Source organism: Haliotis cracherodii, unplaced genomic scaffold (assembly GCF_022045235.1).
Source record: "Haliotis cracherodii isolate W230 unplaced genomic scaffold, xgHalCrac1.p SCAF_18, whole genome shotgun sequence".
Classification (NCBI taxonomy): domain Eukaryota; kingdom Metazoa; phylum Mollusca; class Gastropoda; order Lepetellida; family Haliotidae; genus Haliotis; species Haliotis cracherodii.
This window is the reverse complement of record NW_027266273.1, coordinates 9,723,628-9,743,492: the sequence shown is the minus strand read 5'-3', so window position 1 is coordinate 9,743,492 and position 19,865 is coordinate 9,723,628. Positions and strand designations below refer to the sequence as shown.

Genomic DNA, 19,865 nt, shown 5'->3' with positions numbered 1-19,865 from the left:
CTCTGCAAAACCACCCAATGTTATCACAGGTGATGGAGGAACATTGTGCTAACAAGACCTGAAGATATCTGTTTATAATGTTTACAGGCCTAAATGTAATTGTACTATATTACTACATAGATTCTGATACACATACACTAATCTTTTTAAAAACAAATATGGAAGTCCAGGCAGTTCCCCCGAGAAATTTAGGTATTGGTAACATGTTGTGATAAGTAAGGGTTGAACTAAAAAACACAGAGGTGTCAATACATCCGGATGCAATATGGTGTCTTCCCATTCTGCCCAAAGTCAGGTCTTCAGAAACCCATGCTTGTTGTAAAAGGTGACTATGCATGTCTTAAGAGGCGACTAACGGGATCGGTTGGTCAGGCGCGCCGACTTGGTTGATGCATGTCATCGTATCCCAATTGAGTGGATCGATGCTCATGATGTCAATCACTGGAGTGTCTTGACCAGACTTGATTATTTACAGACTGCCGTCATATAGCTGGAACATTGCAGAGTGCAGCGTTAAACAACAAATAAACAAACAAAATACCGTAAAATCATGATATGATATGGTCTGATGCTCAGAAAGGGATGCACAAGTGAACATGACTGTTACCTATTTCAATAGGTACAATAGGAAACACTTGTGAAATGAAATAAAACAATAACACATAATGAAAGTCACGGATGTGTGATATTTATAATATAACACAGAAGAAAAATATAACAATAGTTTTGGCGATACTTTCACATTTAATCAATTCACCACAGGCAAATCAGAGAAAGTTATTGTCCAAATTTGGTCAGGTGCCCAGCGGCATAAAGAAACATTTACATAAATAGGGATAAAAGTGAGTGGGTTCGAATCCCGGTTCGCCCCAATTATGTTTCTAGGTTTGTCAGCACCATACCCGTGCTCTGGGTTTCACTGAAGTGGTTAACGTCTGAGACCTGCATCACTTCGGGCTTTCCTCCCACATTAAGCTGACACGTCGCAATATAACTGGAATACTGTTAAAAGCGGCGTTAAACCCAACTCACTCACTCACTCACTGTAGACAAATTGGGATATAGGTGCAAAGGGCTGTAGGCACAATGGGATTGAACCGATGCAATACACAGTACAAGACAGCGTGTATAACAATGCTAGGATTGGTATCGATGCAGCTGTGATGGGATTTTTACAGACGCCAACTGTTAGGTAAACAAGTCGGTAGTCGGTAATTTCTGAGAATATCCTACCTCTGTAACATCAGTGTCATAAATCCTGTCTGTTGGCTGTCATCACACTATTGGATCTTCAGATTTTCAACAGAATCTCTTTTCACTGTCATCTATCCATGAACAGTTGTACAGGAAATAGTAGATGTAGATTTGTTCCGATTATGATTCTTGGTTTGTCCGCACCATGCTCATGCTCTTGGATTTTACCAAATGACTGAATATCAAGGACATTGTAGAATAAGTGGATATGCAGCGACATGAGTAAAACTATATCTAAATCAACTCATTTCTTTGATCCTAATCATATTGTGTAAAACAACTAAAAACAGCTTGTATACTGCCCAGGGAGTTGAGAATGATAAACTGATCCACTGGTCAGAGAACAAATAAAACCTCATTTGAGTACCTGAAAACCTGTGGTATATAATCATGATCATAATCAGATACTAGTACCTGGATACCTGTGGTATATAATCATAATCAGATGCTGGTACCTGAATACCTGTGGTATATAATCATAATCATAATCAGATGCTTGTACCTGAATACCTGTGTTTTATAATCATAATCATGATCAGATGCTAGAACCCGAAAACCTGTGGTATATAATCATAATCAGATGCTAGTACCCGAATACCTGTGTTTTATAATCATAATCAGATGCTAGTACCTGAATACCTGTGGTATATAATCATTATCATAATCAGATGCTAGTACCTGGATACCTGTGGTATATAATCATAATCATAATCAGATACTTGTACCTGGATACCTGTGGTATATAATCATAATCAGATGCTTGTACCTGGATACCTGTGGTATATAATCATAATCAGATGCAGGTACCTGAATACCTGTGGTATATAATCATAATCATAATCAGATGCTAGTACCTGGATACCTGTGGTATATAATCATAATCAGATACTAGTAACTGAATACCTGTGGTATATAATTATAATCGTAATCAGATGCTGGTACCTGAGCACCTGTGGTATATAATCATAATCATAATCAGATGATAGTACCTGGATACCTGTGGTATATAATCATAATCATAATGAGACACTAGTACCTGAATACCTGTGGTATATACTCATACTCAGATGATGGTACCTGAATACCTGTGGTATATAATCATTATCATAATTATAATAATAAGTAGTCTAAATTTTAAGGTTGATCAAGAAAATATTGAAATACTGCTTAGCATTAAATATGAATGTATGTCTTATAAAGGTTAAAAATGTTATCGGAAAGAGTCCCATTCTGTCTGTTACAGATTTTTTTACTGCATTGTTATCAATTCAACTACGCAGTGTTTCTGTAGGCTGTTTGGTAAAAGACAAATTCCATGAAAGAAAATGAGTAGAATAGATATTCCGCCATTAACTTATTGACATTAACTGATTTAAAAAGGTGTTGGTGTCTATGTGTTGGTTGGCCAGGAAGCTGGTTTAGTCTGGTCATTGTCTGAACAAGGAACAGGTTGAAGCTGATTGAGTTCAACATGCACTGTGTCGCAGTTGTATACTTCACAATCGTATCAGATTCACACTGTGTTGTACAAGTTCCAATAGCTTTGATATTCATGTGCTTATTGTGGTAAGGAAAACTTGTTCATGACATATTGACATCCAATAATGGATTGAAGGTTATGTCATTGCAAGGTGAAACATATTTACCGATACATTTCTCCATGGTGGCATGAAAAGCCATACGATTGTATCATTAGTGTCAGATTAATATTGTTTTGTTTCAGTTTTTAAAAATAATCTATCTTGCTGAGAATAGATATCAATGGATGACATTGTCATCTTTATAGTTCACATTGGTTGCCATGGAAACCATGTTACTGAAATCATTTTGTAATCCTAGAATTTAATTATTTTTTTTTTACCTATATAACCAATTGTTTTTCATCTCTAAATTAGTCAACATCTTTAGAGAATGTTTATTTGTTGCTTAACACCGCACTCAGCAATATTCCAGCTATAGAATGGCGGTCTGTAAATAATCAAATCTGGACCAGACAGTCCAGTGATTGACATCATCAGCATCGATCCACGCAATTGGGATACGATGACAAGCATCAACCAAGTCAGCGAGCCTGACCACCCGATCCCGTTAGTCACCTCTTACGACAAGCATAATCGCCTTTTACAGCAAGCATGGGTTGCTGAAGACCTATTCTACCCCGGGTCTTTTAGGTCCTTTAGTGAATGTAAACAAGTGGTTTATGTTTGCTCAAATTTCTGCATTAAGTACATCCTTATGTTATGTCTTATATTTTAATTCTTTTTCACTTTTTATTAACTGGTTTTCAAGATCAGTTTGAACTTCAAAACATTCTGAAAATTATGTTCAAGCAAATGTATAAGGTCTGAATATTGTTAGTATGTCATGCTGGACAACATGTAGAATTCATACCTAAGGGTAGAACCCAGTTTTTTATTTGAATGATGACAGGCTGATCTGATGACATAGGTGTGTCTTTACATTATTACTAAGAGCAACTTATCACCTGGGAAGATACCTCCAAATAAGTCCTGGAATTTCAGAGATTCCAGATCTTTTTATGAAAATACTAATATGCTTTTTCTGAGACAATGCATTGATCAACAGTGTTGATTTTCATGTCCATGGAAATAAAATCATTGTGAAAACTCGACACTGTTTAATATGATATCATGAAATGTTGTGTAGGTTCGACAGGTGCGTCGACCCACCCATCAGTGGCAGTCAACCAGCAAATGGACAAAGTCCACCACGGGGAAGATGGGGCCCCTAATGAAGCGTCCAACCACTCCCGGTCATCCTCAAAGAAGTCAAGCCACAGTATTCACAGTGTTCATAATGGTACGAGCTGTTTTCCTTATCTTGGCTATCGTGCCCAAAGTGTTGTTAGCGTTGTCTTAATTTGAATTGAGGGGTCTGTGAATCAGCAGTCTAAGGTGTGCAGTTCACTGTGCAGAGTTGCATCTCTTAGTAGTGCCAGGATCTGCAGATCATGGTTTAAATGCCAGATTCACCCCAATTAAGTTTCTTGGTTTTATGCCTGTGCTTGACAGTGTCATATAAGTGGTAAATGTCTGCGGTCAACACATCCCTTTAAGTGTGTCCTCTTGTGTCAAGTTGACATGCTGTGATGGAACTAAACTTGTTGTTCGAAGTGTTGGTAAACACATCTCTCTCAGTGTGGGGAAGTAGGAGAATTGCAGAATTACTTGCACTGAGGTCTGTGAAGTGGTCATAGCACTGAGGTCTGTGCAGTCAGCATAGCGATGCGGTCTGTGCAGTGGTCATAGCGCTGAGGTCTCTGCAGTGGTCATAGCGCTGAGGTCTGTGCAGTGGTCATAGCGCTGAGGTCTGTGCAGTGGTCATAGCGCTGAGGTCTGTGCAGTGGTCATAGCGCTGAGGTCTGTGCAGTGGTCATAGCACTGAGGTCTGTGTAGTCGGCATAGTGCTGAGGTCTTGTACAGTGGTCATAGCGCTGAGGTCTGTGCAGTGGTCATAGCGCTGAGGTCTGTGCAGTGGTCATAGTGCTGTGAGGTCTTGTACAGTCGGCATAGCGCTGAGGTCTGTGCAGTGGTCATAGCGCTGAGGTCTGTGCAGTGGTCATAGCGCTGAGGTCTGTGCAGTGGTCATAGCGCTGAGGTCTGTGCAGTGGTCATAGTGCTGTGAGGTCTTGTACAGTCGGCATAGCGCTGAGGTCTGTGCAGTGGTCATAGTGCTGTGAGGTCTTGTACAGTCGGTATAGCACTGAGGTCTTGTACAGTCGGCATAGCGCTGAGGTCTGTGCAGTGGTCATTGCACTGAGGTCTGTGCAGTCGGCATAGCGCGCTGAGGTCTTGTACAGTGGTCATACCACTGAGGTCTGTGCAGTCGGCATAGCGCTGAGGTCTGTACAGTGGTCATAGCGCTGAGGTCTTGTACAGTCGGCATAGCGCTGAGGTCTGTGCAGTGGTCATAGCGCTGAGGTCTGTGCAGTGGTCATAGTGCTGAGGTCTTGTACAGTGGTCATAGCACTGAGGTCTGTGCAGTGGTCAAAGCGCTGAGGTCTTGTACAGTGGTCATAGTGCTGAGGTCTTGTACAGTCAGCATAGCACTGAGGTCTGTGCAGTGGTCATAGCGCTGAGGTCTGTGCAGTGGTCATAGCGCTGAGGTCTGTACAGTGGTCATAGCGCTGAGGTCTTGTACAGTGGTCATAGCACTGAGGTCTGTGCAGTGGTCATAGCGCTGAGGTCTGTGCAGTGGTCAAAGCGCTGAGGTCTTGTACAGTCGGCATAGCACTGAGGTCTGTGCAGTGGTCATAGGGCTGAGGTCTGTACAGTGGTCATAGCACTGAGGTCTGTGCAGTCGGAATAGTGCTGAGGCCTTGTACAGTCAGCATAGCGCTGAGGCCTGTGCAGTGGTCATAGCGCTGAGGTCTTGTACAGTCGGCATAGCGCTGAGGTCTGTGCAGTGGTCATAGCGCTGAGGTCTTGTACAGTGGTCATAGCGCTGAGATCTTGTACAGCCGGAATAGTGCTGAGGTCTTGTACAGTCGGCATAGCGCTGAGGTCTGTGCAGTCGGCATAGCGCTGAGGTCTGTGCAGTGGTCATTGCACTGAGGTCTGTGCAGTCGGCATAGCGCGCTGAGGTCTTGTACAGTGGTCATACCACTGAGGTCTGTGCAGTCGGCATAGCGCTGAGGTCTGTACAGTGGTCATAGCGCTGAGGTCTTGTACAGTCGGCATAGCGCTGAGGTCTGTGCAGTGGTCATAGCGCTGAGGTCTGTGCAGTGGTCATAGTGCTGAGGTCTTGTACAGTGGTCATAGCACTGAGGTCTGTGCAGTGGTCAAAGCGCTGAGGTCTTGTACAGTGGTCATAGTGCTGAGGTCTTGTACAGTCAGCATAGCACTGAGGTCTGTGCAGTGGTCATAGCGCTGAGGTCTGTGCAGTGGTCATAGCGCTGAGGTCTGTACAGTGGTCATAGCGCTGAGGTCTTGTACAGTGGTCATAGCACTGAGGTCTGTGCAGTGGTCATAGCGCTGAGGTCTGTGCAGTGGTCAAAGCGCTGAGGTCTTGTACAGTCGGCATAGCACTGAGGTCTGTGCAGTGGTCATAGGGCTGAGGTCTGTACAGTGGTCATAGCACTGAGGTCTGTGCAGTCGGAATAGTGCTGAGGCCTTGTACAGTCAGCATAGCGCTGAGGCCTGTGCAGTGGTCATAGCGCTGAGGTCTTGTACAGTCGTCATAGCGCTGAGGTCTGTGCAGTGGTCATAGCGCTGAGGTCTTGTACAGTGGTCATAGCGCTGAGATCTTGTACAGCCGGAATAGTGCTGAGGTCTTGTACAGTCGGCATAGCGCTGAGGTCTGTGCAGTCGGCATAGCGCTGAGGTCTGTGCAGTGGTCAAAGCGCTGATGTCTGTGCAGTGGACATAGCGCTGATGTCTGTGCAGTGGTCATAGCGCTGATGTCTGTACAGTGGTCATAGCGCTGAGGTCTGTGCAGTAGTCATGGCGCTGAGGTCTTGTACAGTGGTCATAGCGCTGAGGTCTGTGCAGTCGGCATAGCGCTGAGGTCTGTGCAGTCAGCATAGTGCTGAGGTCTTGTACAGTGGTCATAGCGCTGAGGTCTGTGCAGTGGTCATAGCGCTGAGGTCTGTGCAGTCGGCATAGTGCTGAGGTCTGTGCAGTCGGCATAGCGCTGAGGTCTGTGCAGTCGGCATAGCGCTGAGGTCTTGTACAGTGGTCATAGTGCTGAGGTCTGTGCAGTGGTCATAGCACAGCGGGCCGTGTACAGTGGTCGTAGCACTGAGGTCTGTGCAGTCGGCATAGCGCTGAGGTTTTGTACAGTTGGCATAGTGATGAGCTCTTGTACAGTCGGCATAGTGCTGAGGTTTAGCACAGTGGTCATAACGCTGATGTCTGTGCAGTGGTCATAGCGCTGATGTCTGTACAGTCGGCATAGTGCTGATGTCTGTGCAGTGGTCATAGCGCTGATGTCTGTACAGTCGGCATAGTGCTGAGGTCTATGCAGTCGGCATAGCGCTGAAGTTTTGTACAGTCGGCATAGTGCTGAGGTCTGTGCAGTCGGCATAGCGCTGAGATCTTGTACAGTCGGCATAGCGCTGAGGTCTGTACAGTGGTCATAGCGCTGAGGTCTTGTACAGTCGGCATAGCGCTGAGGTCTGTGCAGTGGTCATAGCGCTGAGGTCTGTGCAGTGGTCATAGCGCTGAGGTCTTGTACAGTGGTCATAGCACTGAGGTCTGTGCAGTGGTCATAGTGCTGAGGTCTTGTACAGTGGTCATAGTGCTGAGGTCTTGTACAGTGGTCATAGCGCTGAGGTCTGTGCAGTGGTCATAGCGCTGAGGTCTTGTACAGTGGTCATAGCACTGAGGTCTGTGCAGTGGTCATAGCGCTGAGGTCTGTGCAGTGGTCAAAGCGCTGAGGTCTTGTACAGTCGGCATAGCACTGAGGTCTGTGCAGTGGTCATAGGGCTGAGGTCTGTACAGTGGTCATTGCACTGAGGTCTGTGCAGTCGGAATAGTGCTGAGGCCTTGTACAGTCGGCATAGCGCTGAGGTCTGTGCAGTGGTCATAGCGCTGAGGTCTTGTACAGTCGGCATAGCGCTGAGGTCTGTGCAGTGGTCATTGCGCTGAGGTCTTGTACAGTGGTCATAGCGCTGAGGTCTTGTACAGTCGGCATAGCGCTGAGGTCTTGTACAGTCGGCATAGCGCTGAGGTCTTGTACAGTGGTCATAGCGCTGAGATCTTGTACAGCCGGAATAGTGCTGAGGTCTTGTACAGTCGGCATAGCGCTGAGGTCTGTGCAGTCGGCATAGCGCTGAGGTCTGTGCAGTCGGCATAGTGCTGAGGTCTGTGCAGTCGGCATAGCGCTGAGGTCTTGTACAGTCGGCATAGCGCTGAGGTCTTGTGCAGTGGTCATAGCGCTGAGGTCTTGTACAGTGGTCATAGCACTGAGGTCTGTGCAGTGGTCAAAGCGCTGATGTCTGTGCAGTGGACATAGCGCTGATGTCTGTACAGTGGTCATAGCGCTGAGGTCTTGTACAGTCGGCATAGCGCTGAGGTCTTGTACAGTCGGCATAGCGCTGAGGTCTGTGCAGTGGTCATTGCGCTGAGGTTTTGTAAATTCGGCATAGCGCTGAGGTCTGTGCAGTGGTCATTGCGCTGAGGTTTTGTAAATTCGGCATAGGGCTGAGCTCTTGTACAGTCGGCATAGCGCTGAGGTCTTGCACAGTCGGCATAGTGCTGAGGTTTTGCACAGTCGGCATAGCGCTGAGGTTTTGTACAGTCGGCATAGCGCTGAGGTTTTGTACAGTCGGCATAGCGCTGAGGTCTGTGCAGTGGTCATAGCGCTGAGATCTTGTACAGCCGGCATAGCGCTGAGGTCTTGTACAGTCGGCATAGCGCTGAGGTCTTGTAGTTGTCATAGCACTGAGATCTTGTACAGTCGGCATAGCGCTGAGGTCTTGTACAGTCTGCATAGCGCTTAGGTCGCAGCTTGGAACTGATCACCTTGAGCATTTTTTCTCTGTTTTAACTCCTGTCCTTGTATATTGAGTTGTGATGGCCATATGATCCCCTGTGGTCTGATGAATGGATAATCTGACTTAATACATGTTTTTCTCCTTCATCGATGTTACAGGTTCATTTCATTACACATATCTGTACTGTTGTCACAATCATAATGGTCATCATTATCATTATCATTATCATTATCATAGCATCACCAAAACTAATTTTCTGTTTTTTATATATCATATAATATTTCAACAAATTATATATGATTTTAATGATGATAGTTCTAACCAAATATCAAATCAGTAAATATACACTGCAATATTAATGGACCTGCGAAGATTCAGGATAGAATACGTCTTCAGCAACCCATTCTTGCCCTAAAAGGCGCTATGCTTGTTATAGGAGGCGACTAATGGGATCGGGTGGTCAGGCTCACTAAATTAGTTGATGTCATCGTATCCCAATTGCTTGGATCGATGCTCATGATGTCAATCACTGGATTGTCGGTCCAGACTCGATTATTTAGACAGACATCATATAGCTGGAATATTGCTGAGTGCGGCGTTTAACAACAAACAAGCAAACAATAATATTAATGATTTTAACATTTCAATATTATCATTTAGTAACAGCTGAGTAGAGATGTTGTGTTTTACATGATTGTATTGTGTCCCACAATGAACAACTGACTAAATACATGAATCATCGTCCTATTAAAGGAGTACGTGCTTCAGGTCCATTACTAGAGGGCACAGACCCTTGGATCCGACAGTCCACTTCCTCTCTCCTTCGCACAAACGTGGACATGAAAGCTATGAAGAACCGGTCGGCCAGTCTGGACATCAAGACTGGACACATCTACCTAAAGGACCTGGTGTGCTACTTGTCTCTACTGGAGGCAGGGCGCCCTGAAGATAAGCTTGAGTGTGAGTACTGGGTACAGTGATCCCTCACTACAACGCTACTGTCAGGGTCCAAATAATTATATAAGGCCAGACTTTGAGACCAAAATCCAAATAACATGGGTTGAAGGTCGCGTCCAAAATTATTGCACTTATATAGCGACGTGCATGTATGTTAGTGTGTTTGTGTGGCTGCTTGTACTAGTCCGGACTGATGCCGATTTATAGTGCTAGGTCACTGAGATACCATGCCGCAGTGTAACATGAATACCCCACTCAGACACAGTATACTGACTCCGAGCCGACCAGTCCTTGTTTTAGCCCCTTAATGCCGAGCGCCAGACAGGGTAACAACAAGTACCATTTTTTAACGTCTTTTGGTATGACGAGGCCGTGGATCGAACGCCAGACCTTCTGCTCTCCGGGCAGACGCTCTACCACTAGACCACAAAGGCGGTCTGTAGTGAAGGATGATTAGCGCTATTGATGCTGCTCGTTTTCTACCAGGGTACATTTTGATATATAAAGAACAAAAAAAGTTAACAATCATGAATATTTTGGGGGATATATTTATGAAAGTGTGGGATCAGTCTTCGCTATGAAAACATTCGCCCAAAATATTCATGATCCCTTATGTTTTTTTGTTCAGTATGTCTTCATGTGATCTATTATTGATCAGGGATGTCAAATTGTTTTTTTAACCCAAGCTTGTCTCTGCCAAGATACTTCCTCAGGCTCCCTGTGAATACCATGTGACCGCATTGCCATAGATATATCTAAGTTGGAAATTTCGTTTGCATTATCAGAATATTCTTCAGGGAAATTAAAAAGAAGTACATTTCATGAGGCTGGAATATGATTCATAAACATTACCAATAAAATTGTTTTCTCTTTCAATAACGTGATAAGGGGCGATGGGGTAGCCTTGCGGTTAAAGGATTTTCTTGTCACACCGAAAGCAATGTTCGAGTACTAGCATGGAACCATACTCACTCACTCACTCACTCAATAATGTGATTAAGGTGTGGTACACAGGTGTACTTACTGTCCGTTTTCGCTTGTGATGATGTGGGTGATAATAAAATATTGAACTAATTTAAAACACCTAAAATAATGAAATGAGCTCAGTGATGTCATTCATGATTATTATTATTTTATGGGTGGTCGGGCAGCCTTTTGGTTAAAGCGATCGCTCATCATGCTGGAGACCTGGGTTTGATTCCCGACATTGGTACAAAGTGTAAAGCCCATTTCTGGTGTCCCCTGCCATTTTACTCTATCATGTTTGTATTTATCAATTTATCACTAAAGAACTCATTAAAGTAACAAATGACAATTGGATGTAAAATGAAATATAAGGAAGTTGTTTTCATTATTGTCATGTTGTTTGCTGATGTATTAACTGTTGTTTGTTTTCTTTCAGTCATGTTTCGACTGTATGATTCCGATGGAAATGGCATATTAGATTCCAGTGTGAGTTGTGTGGATACTTAATTCAATCTATCAATTTAGCTTGCGTTTATTGACAGAGAACAGCAAGGGTGCCTCAGTGCTTGATTTACTGTGCAGAGTTGCTCCCCTTAGCTGTGTCAGGTTCTGTTTATCACTGGTTTGAATCCAGAATCTCCATGTTGTAACCTGTGGTTTGTTAGCACCATGCTTGTGGATTAGGGCATGGTGGTAAATCTCTGTGACTAATGCCACTGTGGGTTTTCCTCTCACGTTGAACTAAGCCAACTAACTGGTTTATAAGGATCTATGAGGGGATAACAAGACAGGTAGGCCTTGTTTACATTGATGAACCATTGTTTTTGACTTCCATGAATTGTTCAATACTGGATGTACTTGCACTGATCTCTTTAAAGTAAAACTGATGTTGCACTGATCAGGCCATGACCTAGTGTCTTATGTATGCCACACAGGTCATGACCTAGTTCCTGATGTATGTCACAGGTCATGACCTTGTGTGTCTTATGTATGTCACACAGGTCATGACCTTGTTTCTGGTGTATGTCACAGGTCATGACCTTGTTTCTGGTGTATGTCACAGGTCATGACCTTGTGTGTCTTATGTATGTCACACAGGTCATGACCTTGTTTCTGGTGTATGTCACAGGTCATGACCTAGTTCCTGGTGTATGTCACACAGGTCTTGACCATGTGTGTCTGATGTATGCCACCCAGGTCATCGATGCTCATGTTGTCTATCTCTGGTCGAGACTTGAATATTTACAGACCGCTGTCATATAGCTGGAATACTGCTGAGTGCAAACAAACAAAGAAACTTTAGTAACAGCGGTTCATCTATATATTCATGCACTGTTACCTAGGTCCATAGACCTTCATGGTCCTATGGTATGACTCTAACTGTGTCTTATATTTCTAGGAGCTTGACTGTATAGTGAACCAGATGATGTCGGTGGCAGAATACCTCGGCTGGGATGTGTCCGAGCTCAAACCTGTAAGTGAAGCATGTTCATCATTTGTTGGTTGAAGGCGCAATAATCTAATGTTCACTGGGCATTAATCAAAACAGAAACAGATACATTTTCCAAAAGTGTACAATTTAAGTAAAATATCCAAATTGTTAAGGTGTGATGTAAATGGAATGCAGTCACTCTGCGCAATGACCTGTTCATGTTATTTTGACTCTCTGTGGCCTGTTCCCTTGGATTAACTGAATGTTGTCATTTACAAGGTTTTTGGATACAATCTGTGTTCATCTGTTTTATTATGAAGTGGAACTTTTGTGGTCATGAGAAATAAATGCGTTTGGGCTGTTCCTGATGACATTGTTCCAAATTCCTTGTAATTTACTTCCGATGGTGAGGATAAAATCATAATGGCATTGTTTGAAAAAAATTTCGGGTGCCTAAAAGGCACACTTAGAAAACTATACTGCTCAATACTTGCTAAGGATCAAAATAGGCATTTTGGTCAGATATCCTCAGCAGATATTCAGTGGTATATTTCTTATAATATTAACACAGCGCTCTTGAGTTTTATCATTCTCAATGAAAAGGCAAACTGTTTCTGAATTACAACTGGTTTTTGTATCAAGCCTTGGTGAAATAGTGACCAAATTTTAAAGATGGAACAAAAGTATTCTTGTTGTTGAAACACTTGATTCCAAAAGGCACCCTAAGTGTCCTTGGGAACACCCAAACATCTTAATGAGTGCCCTTGGGAACACCCAAACATCTTAATGAGTGCCCTTGGGAACACCCAAACATCTTAATGAGTGCCCTTGGGAACACCCAAACATCTTAATGAGTGCCCTTGGGAACACCCAAACATCTTAATGAGTGCCCTTGGGAACACCCAAACATCTTAATGAGTGCCCTTGGGAACACCCAAACATCTTAATGAGTGCCCTTGGGAACACCCAAACATTTATTTTTGTATTTTTTCTTGTGTTCTTACTGAATGTATGTTTGTCTACAGATTCTGCAGGACATGATGATAGAGATAGACTATGATGCTGATGGAACAGTGTCACTGGAAGAATGGAAGAAAGGAGGAATGACGACCATTCCCCTGCTTGTTTTGTTAGGCTTAGATACAGTAAGTACTTCAGTGTGTGTAGGGTGGCTTAGATACAGTAAGTACTGCAGTGTGTGGAGGGTGGATTAGATACAGCAAGTACTGCAGTGTGTGGAGGGTGGATTAGATACAGTAAGTACTGCAGTGTGTGGAGGGTGGATTAGATACAGCAAGTACTGCAGTGTGTGGAGGGTGGATTAGATACAGTAAGTACTGCAGTGTGTGGAGGGTGGATTAGATACAGTAAGTACTGCAGTGTGTGGAGGGTGGATTAGATACAGTAAGTACTGCAGTGTGTGGAGGGTGGATTAGATACAGCAAGTACTGCAGTGTGTGGAGGGTGGATTAGATACAGCAAGTACTGCAGTGTGTGGAGGGTGGATTAGATACAGTAAGTACTGCAGTGTGTGGAGGGTGGATTAGATACAGCAAGTACTGCAGTGTGTGGAGGGTGGATTAGATACAGTTAGTACTGCAGTGTGTGGAGGGTGGATTAGATACAGTAAGTACTGCAGTGTGTGGAGGGTGGATTAGATACAGTAAGTACAGCAGTGTGTGGAGGGTGGATTAGATACAGCAAGTACTGCAGTGTGTGGAGGGTGGATTAGATACAGTAAGTACTGCAGTGTGTGGAGGGTGGATTAGATACAGCAAGTACTGCAGTTTGTGGAGGGTGGATTAGATACAGTAAGTACTGCAGTGTGTGGAGGGTGAATAAGATACAGTAAGTACTGCAGTGTGTGGAGGGTGGATTAGATACAGTAAGTACTGCAGTGTGTGGAGGGTGGATTAGATACAGCAAGTACTGCAGTGTGTGGAGGGTGGATTAGATACAGCAAGTACTGCAGTGTGTGGAGGGTGGATTAGATACAGTAAGTACTGCAGTGTGTGGAGGGTGGATTAGATACAGCAAGTACTGCAGTGTGTGGAGGGTGGATTAGATACAGTTAGTACTGCAGTGTGTGGAGGGTGGATTAGATACAGTAAGTACTGCAGTGTGTGGAGGGTGGATTAGATACAGTAAGTACAGCAGTGTGTGGAGGGTGGATTAGATACAGTAAGTACTGCAGTGTGTGGGGGGTGGATTAGATACAGTAAGTACTGCAGTGTGTGGAGGTTGGATTAGATACAGTAAGTACTGCAGTGTGTGGAGGATGGCTTAGATACAGTAAGTACTGCAGTGTGTGGAGGTTGGATTAGATACTGTAAGTACTGCAGTTTGTGGAGGGTGGACTAGATACAGTAAGTACTGCAGTGTGTGGAGGTTGGATTAGATATAGTAAGTACTGCAGTGTGTGGAGGTTGGATTAGATACAGTAAGTACTGCAGTGTGTGGAGGTTGGATTAGATACAGTAAGTACTGCAGTGTGTGGAGGTTGGATTAGATACAGTAAGTACTGCAGTGTGTGGAGGTTGGATTATATACAGTCACTACTGCAGTGTGTGGAGGGTGGATTAGATACAGTAAGTACTGCAGTGTGTGGAGGTTGGATTAGATACAGTAAGTACTGCAGTGTGTGGAGGGTGGATTAGATACAGTAAGTACTGCAGTGTGTGGAGGGTGGACTAGATACAGTAAGTACTGCAGTGTGTGGAGGTTGGATTAGATACAGTAAGTACTGCAGTGTGTGGAGGTTGGATTATATACAGTAACTACTGCAGTGTGTGGAGGGTGGATTAGATACAGTAAGTACTGCAGTGTGTGGAGGGTGGATTAGATACAGTAAGTACTGCAGTGTGTGGAGGGTGGATTAGATACAGTAAGTACTGCAGTGTGTGGAGGTTGGATTAGATACAGTAAGTACTGCAGTGTGTGGAGGTTGGATTATATACAGTAACTACTGCAGTGTGTGGAGGGTGGATTAGATACTGTAACTACTGCAGTGTGTGGAGGGTGGCTTAGATACAGTAAGTACTGCAGTGTGTGGAGGTTGGATTAGATACAGTAAGTACTGCAGTGTGTGGAGGGTGGCTTAGATACAGTAAGTACTGCAGTGTGTGTAGGTTGGGGGGGTGAGTGAGTGAGTATGGTTTTACGCCGCTTTTAGCAATATTCCAGCAATATCACGGCGGTGTGTGGAGGTTGGATTAGATACAGTAAGTACTTGAGTGTGTGAGGGTGGCCTTGTGGTTAAGGTTGGGTTTGCCATGCGAATGACTGGGGTTCAGTTCCCTACATTGTTACAATGTGTGAACTCATTCACTCACTCACAACCTTAGGTTCTTGCAGATTAGGGGTTCCTAGATATAAGACTCTATGGTCTAGTGGATAGAAGATCTAGTGGATAGAGGGTCTAGTGGATAGTGGGTCTAGTGGATAGAAGGTCTAGTGGATAGAGGGTCTAGTGGATAGTTGGTCTACTGGATAGAGTGTTGAGTGGATATAGGGTCTGTCCGGCCAGCCAAGGATGTTGGTTCGATCCCTGGCGACGTCATACCAAAAGATGTTAAAAGACGGTGCTTGTTGTTACCCTTAGTCCAGACTAGTACAAGCAGCCACACATGTCACTATAATCTAGAACGCAATGTTAAACCCCATTTCACCTCACCTCCTAGAAATCAGACTGGCTCCTAGACATTCATGAAAGGAAACACATTTAACTAGGTCCATCGGTATATATATATGGTATAAGCAGTCAGCTTAATGCCACAGAAAACCATTCCGAAAATGTTGCGCTAATTTTTCTTTCAAAATTGTTTAGAAAGCTTGATAAATTCTTGTGATGTAGTTAATAAACGCAGTATCTATATGTTTAAAATACCAGAAAAGCAGAACCATGAGCGATCAGAAATGTATTGAACCCAATCTCACTCAGTACAATTGTGTTTCAGAATGTTCAAGATGATGGCACGCATGTGTGGAGACTGAAGCACTTCAACCGGCCTGCTTACTGTAATCTGTGTCTCAACCTGCTGGTGGGGCTGGGCAAGCAGGGGCTCTGTTGTACATGTGAGTACTTCCTTAGTCTTATACAGCATAACCTTCTTGCAGAGTTGCTTCCCTTGGCCATGACAGGATCCCCTGAGAGTCAATTCAAATCACCAGTGATGCCTAGTGAGGTGTGGAGATCTTCTGATGGTGGCCATGGGGACTTTGCTGGAATGTTGTTGAGAGGGCAGCAAAACCTCGCTCACTCACTCAAAAGTTGGTGTTCGATCATCATTTAGATCTGTTGCATAATGCGTGTATTTTTTTTTAGAAATTTCAAGAAAGGGCACAGGAACAGATGAATGACTCATGATTTTGTTTTATTTTATTATCCATCTGTTTTCCGTACTTGATAATTTGAGGAGGAGGAGAAGATATTCCTGCTCAATTTCCACAGTTTCTTAGTTTAATTTGTTTGTTTGTTGTTTAACGCCGCGCTCAACAATATTCCAGCATTCTGAAAATAATCTGGACCAGACAATCCAGTGATTGATATCATGAGCATGGATCCACGTAATTAGGATACGAGAATGACCATCCGATCCTGTTACTCACCTCTTATGACAAGCATAGTTGCCGTTTATGACAATCATGGGTTGCTGAAGACATATTGTACCCCGGAACTTCAGGGGTCTCTTAGTCTAAAGGAAAATGGGGAACACATGCATTAAGTGTGTCTTTCACGTCAAACATTTTTTCATTGTGGCACGATAAGCAAAACACATTAATGTTGTCCTTAGTTGTGATACTGCTGCAAAATGGCTAAACGTTGCATAAAACTCAGTTCAACTGTTTCGTCACAGTCTGCTGAATCTATACATTTTGTTCTTCAGTTTGTAAATACACGGTGCACGAGAGGTGTGTGCAGAGGGCGCCAGCATCATGCATTACTACGTATGTCAAGTCAAAGAAGACCTCACAGGTAAACACAGCATGAGTCTCTATTGCTCTGTCTCTGTGGAAGGACAGCAGGACGGGCATATACGGAAAGGGAATTTTGGGGGTGTGGCTTGTTCAGTGAAGCTTTTGTGTGATTAGGTAACTATGTCTCTTTCATTTATGTAGTGTGGCTAATGTTATATGCAACCAAAGACAGACCCAATAGACAAATATGCAGGTCCGGTAGACACATATGCTGATCCAGTAGACAAAAATGCAGGTCCAGTAGACAAATATGCTGATCCAGTAGACAAATAAGCTGATCCAGTAGACAAATATGCAGGTCCAGTAGACAAATATGCTGATCCAGTAGACAAATATACAGGTCCAGTAGACAAATATGCAGATCCAGTAGACAAATATGCTGTTCCAGTAGACAAATATGCTGGTCCAGTAGACAATTATGCTGATCCAGTAGACAATTATACAGGTCCAGTAGACAAATATGCAGATCCAGTAGTCAAATATGCAGGTCCAGTAGGCAAATATGCAGATCCAGTCGACAAATATGCAGGTCCAGTAACTTGACTAGATTGAAGTTGTCCAACTGACTTGTAGAATATCTTGAATATCAGTCTCTCCTGCAGAACAAATGTACATAAATTGGGTTATATTTTTATATAAAGAAATGAAAATCTGTAACACTTTATAAATCAATATTTTGTAGTATTTCTGGCAGTTTTTTTAATTTTTTGTGGCACTTTTCCAGACATCTGCCTCAGTAAGATATGAGTGTCAAATGCTGATTATGTCAACTGTGTATGTGGATGTTCTTCAGACGATGAACCACCACTGGGTTGAGGGCAACTGTGTCGGCAAGTGTGACAAGTGCCGCAAGTCCATCAAATCTTACAATGGAGTCACGGGGCTTCATTGCCGGTGGTGTCATCTCACGGTAAGATCTCTGAACTCTTGGATTCCAGGTTACCCTTGCTGGACATCAGGAAGAACACTGGGAAGTGTATATATGATAGTAAGAGACTGAGGGAGGAGGCAGTGATACACCGGTACTCTACCTCGCAAACAGAGGACCAGTGACAGTACGCTTCATTGTAAAACATAGAGGATGAGGGACAGTACAATACCTTGTAAAACAACATTCACCCACTCCTGACCCACTTCTGAACCTCTTGTGACCCACTCGTGACAGACTTCTGACCCACTTTTAACCCACTCATGACCCACTTCAGACCACTCATGACCCATTTTTGACCCACTTGTGACCCACTTCTGACCCACTCGGGACAGACTTGTGACCCACTTTTTACCCACTCATAACCCACTTCTGACCCACTCGGGACAGACTTGTGACCCACTCATGACCCACTTCAGACCACTCATGACCCATTTTTGACCCACTATGGACCCACTTCTGACCCACTCGGGACAGACTTGTGACCCACTTTTTACCCACTCATAACCCACTTCTGACCCACTCGGGACAGACTTGTGACCCACTCATGACCCACTTCAGACTACTCATGACCCATTTTTGACCCACTATGGACAGACTTGTGACCCACTTTAAACCCACTCATGACCCACTTCTGACCCACTCGGGACAGACTTGTGACCCACTTTTTACCCACTCATGACCCACTTCAGACCACTCATGACCCACTTCAGACCACTTGTGACCCACTCACGACAGACTTGTGACCCACTTTAAACCCACTCATGACCCACTTCTGACCCACTCGGGACATACTTGTGACCCACTCATGACCCACCTCTGACCCACTTGGGACAGACTTGTGACCCACTCATGACCCACTTCAGACCACTCATGACCCACTTCAGACCACTCATGACCCACTTGTGACCCACTCGGGACAGATTTGTGACCCACTTTAAACCCACTCATGACCCACTTCAGACAACTCATGACCCACTGGTGTGTCTGGTCCATTACTTCTATTCGATTCTGATATTCTCACATTGGCTTTGGCATTAAGCTCCTCTCATTCACTCACGACAAGTGTAAAATGACCAATATGAGACAGCAGAAAGTTAGTATATGTTTAGACAATAGAGCCACATAACAAAGACTCTGTCCACTTGACTGAGTCATCACCTTCCTAAAGTTACCAGTCCACAACCAAAGCATGGTCTGTTTCAGCTACACAACAAATGTGCGTCCCAGATGAAGCCAGAATGCGACATGGGAGACTACCGCGACCACATGTTACCTCCAACCACCGTCTGCCCAGCTGTGCTGGTGAGTAACGCTGTCTACCAAGGGTTTTTTTCATAGAAGATGCATTTTATGATCAAAAGTTAACAATCACGGTCACCCCTTAAACTTCCAAATGTATAAATGGTCCGTAAGCTGCAAGAGGGAGAGGTGTGACTCCTATGCCTCTGGATCGTCACATGGGGAATATGTCTTTCCGTCACAGCTGGGAAATCTTTCCAGCATTACTGTTATTTTGACTAGGTGTCAGATTTTTTTCATGTTTTGAAGCTTTCAAGCTGATTTGATAGTTTTTTTAAAGAAAATAAATTCTGATAGACCTATATGTGACCAGTGTATATGGTAGAATAAATTGTAGAATTAAATTGCATATAGGATTATTATATGAAAGCTCCCATGAAATTCCTGAACAGATGTCATTTATAGGGTGATCTGGGAACATGCATGATTAATTGAACCATCAGTGTAAGAAATAATGCAAGTGTATAATATACCATTGAACTGTCAACAGTGAAAGTTCAATTGTAGTCTAGGGGAGATAATTCATGACAATTATCTCCCCTTGCATGTCTTGACCAGGGTGGTTTTGACATTAAATGGAGCTGTTAGGGTCT

The 19,865-nt window shown here is 43.8% G+C and overlaps 1 protein-coding gene across 8 annotated transcripts in view; it reads left to right on the top strand.

Moving 5' to 3' along the window:
- The window catches only part of LOC139465757 (diacylglycerol kinase beta-like), a 109,702-nt gene that overhangs the window by 61,382 nt on the left and 28,455 nt on the right, over positions 1-19,865 (top strand). For 7 of the 8 annotated variants that reach the window (XM_071247621.1, XM_071247625.1, XM_071247624.1 and 4 more), the window contains exons 5-13: positions 3,922-4,074; positions 9,464-9,670; positions 11,070-11,119; positions 12,033-12,107; positions 13,091-13,210; positions 16,022-16,139; positions 16,952-17,040; positions 17,836-17,952; positions 19,177-19,275. In XM_071247621.1, the coding sequence (XP_071103722.1) occupies positions 3,922-4,074; positions 9,464-9,670; positions 11,070-11,119; positions 12,033-12,107; positions 13,091-13,210; positions 16,022-16,139; positions 16,952-17,040; positions 17,836-17,952; positions 19,177-19,275 (1,028 nt within the window). The remainder of the gene's footprint in view (positions 1-3,921; positions 4,075-9,463; positions 9,671-11,069; positions 11,120-12,032; positions 12,108-13,090; positions 13,211-16,021; positions 16,140-16,951; positions 17,041-17,835; positions 17,953-19,176; positions 19,276-19,865) is intronic. The other variant, XM_071247623.1, reaches the window with a different exon arrangement.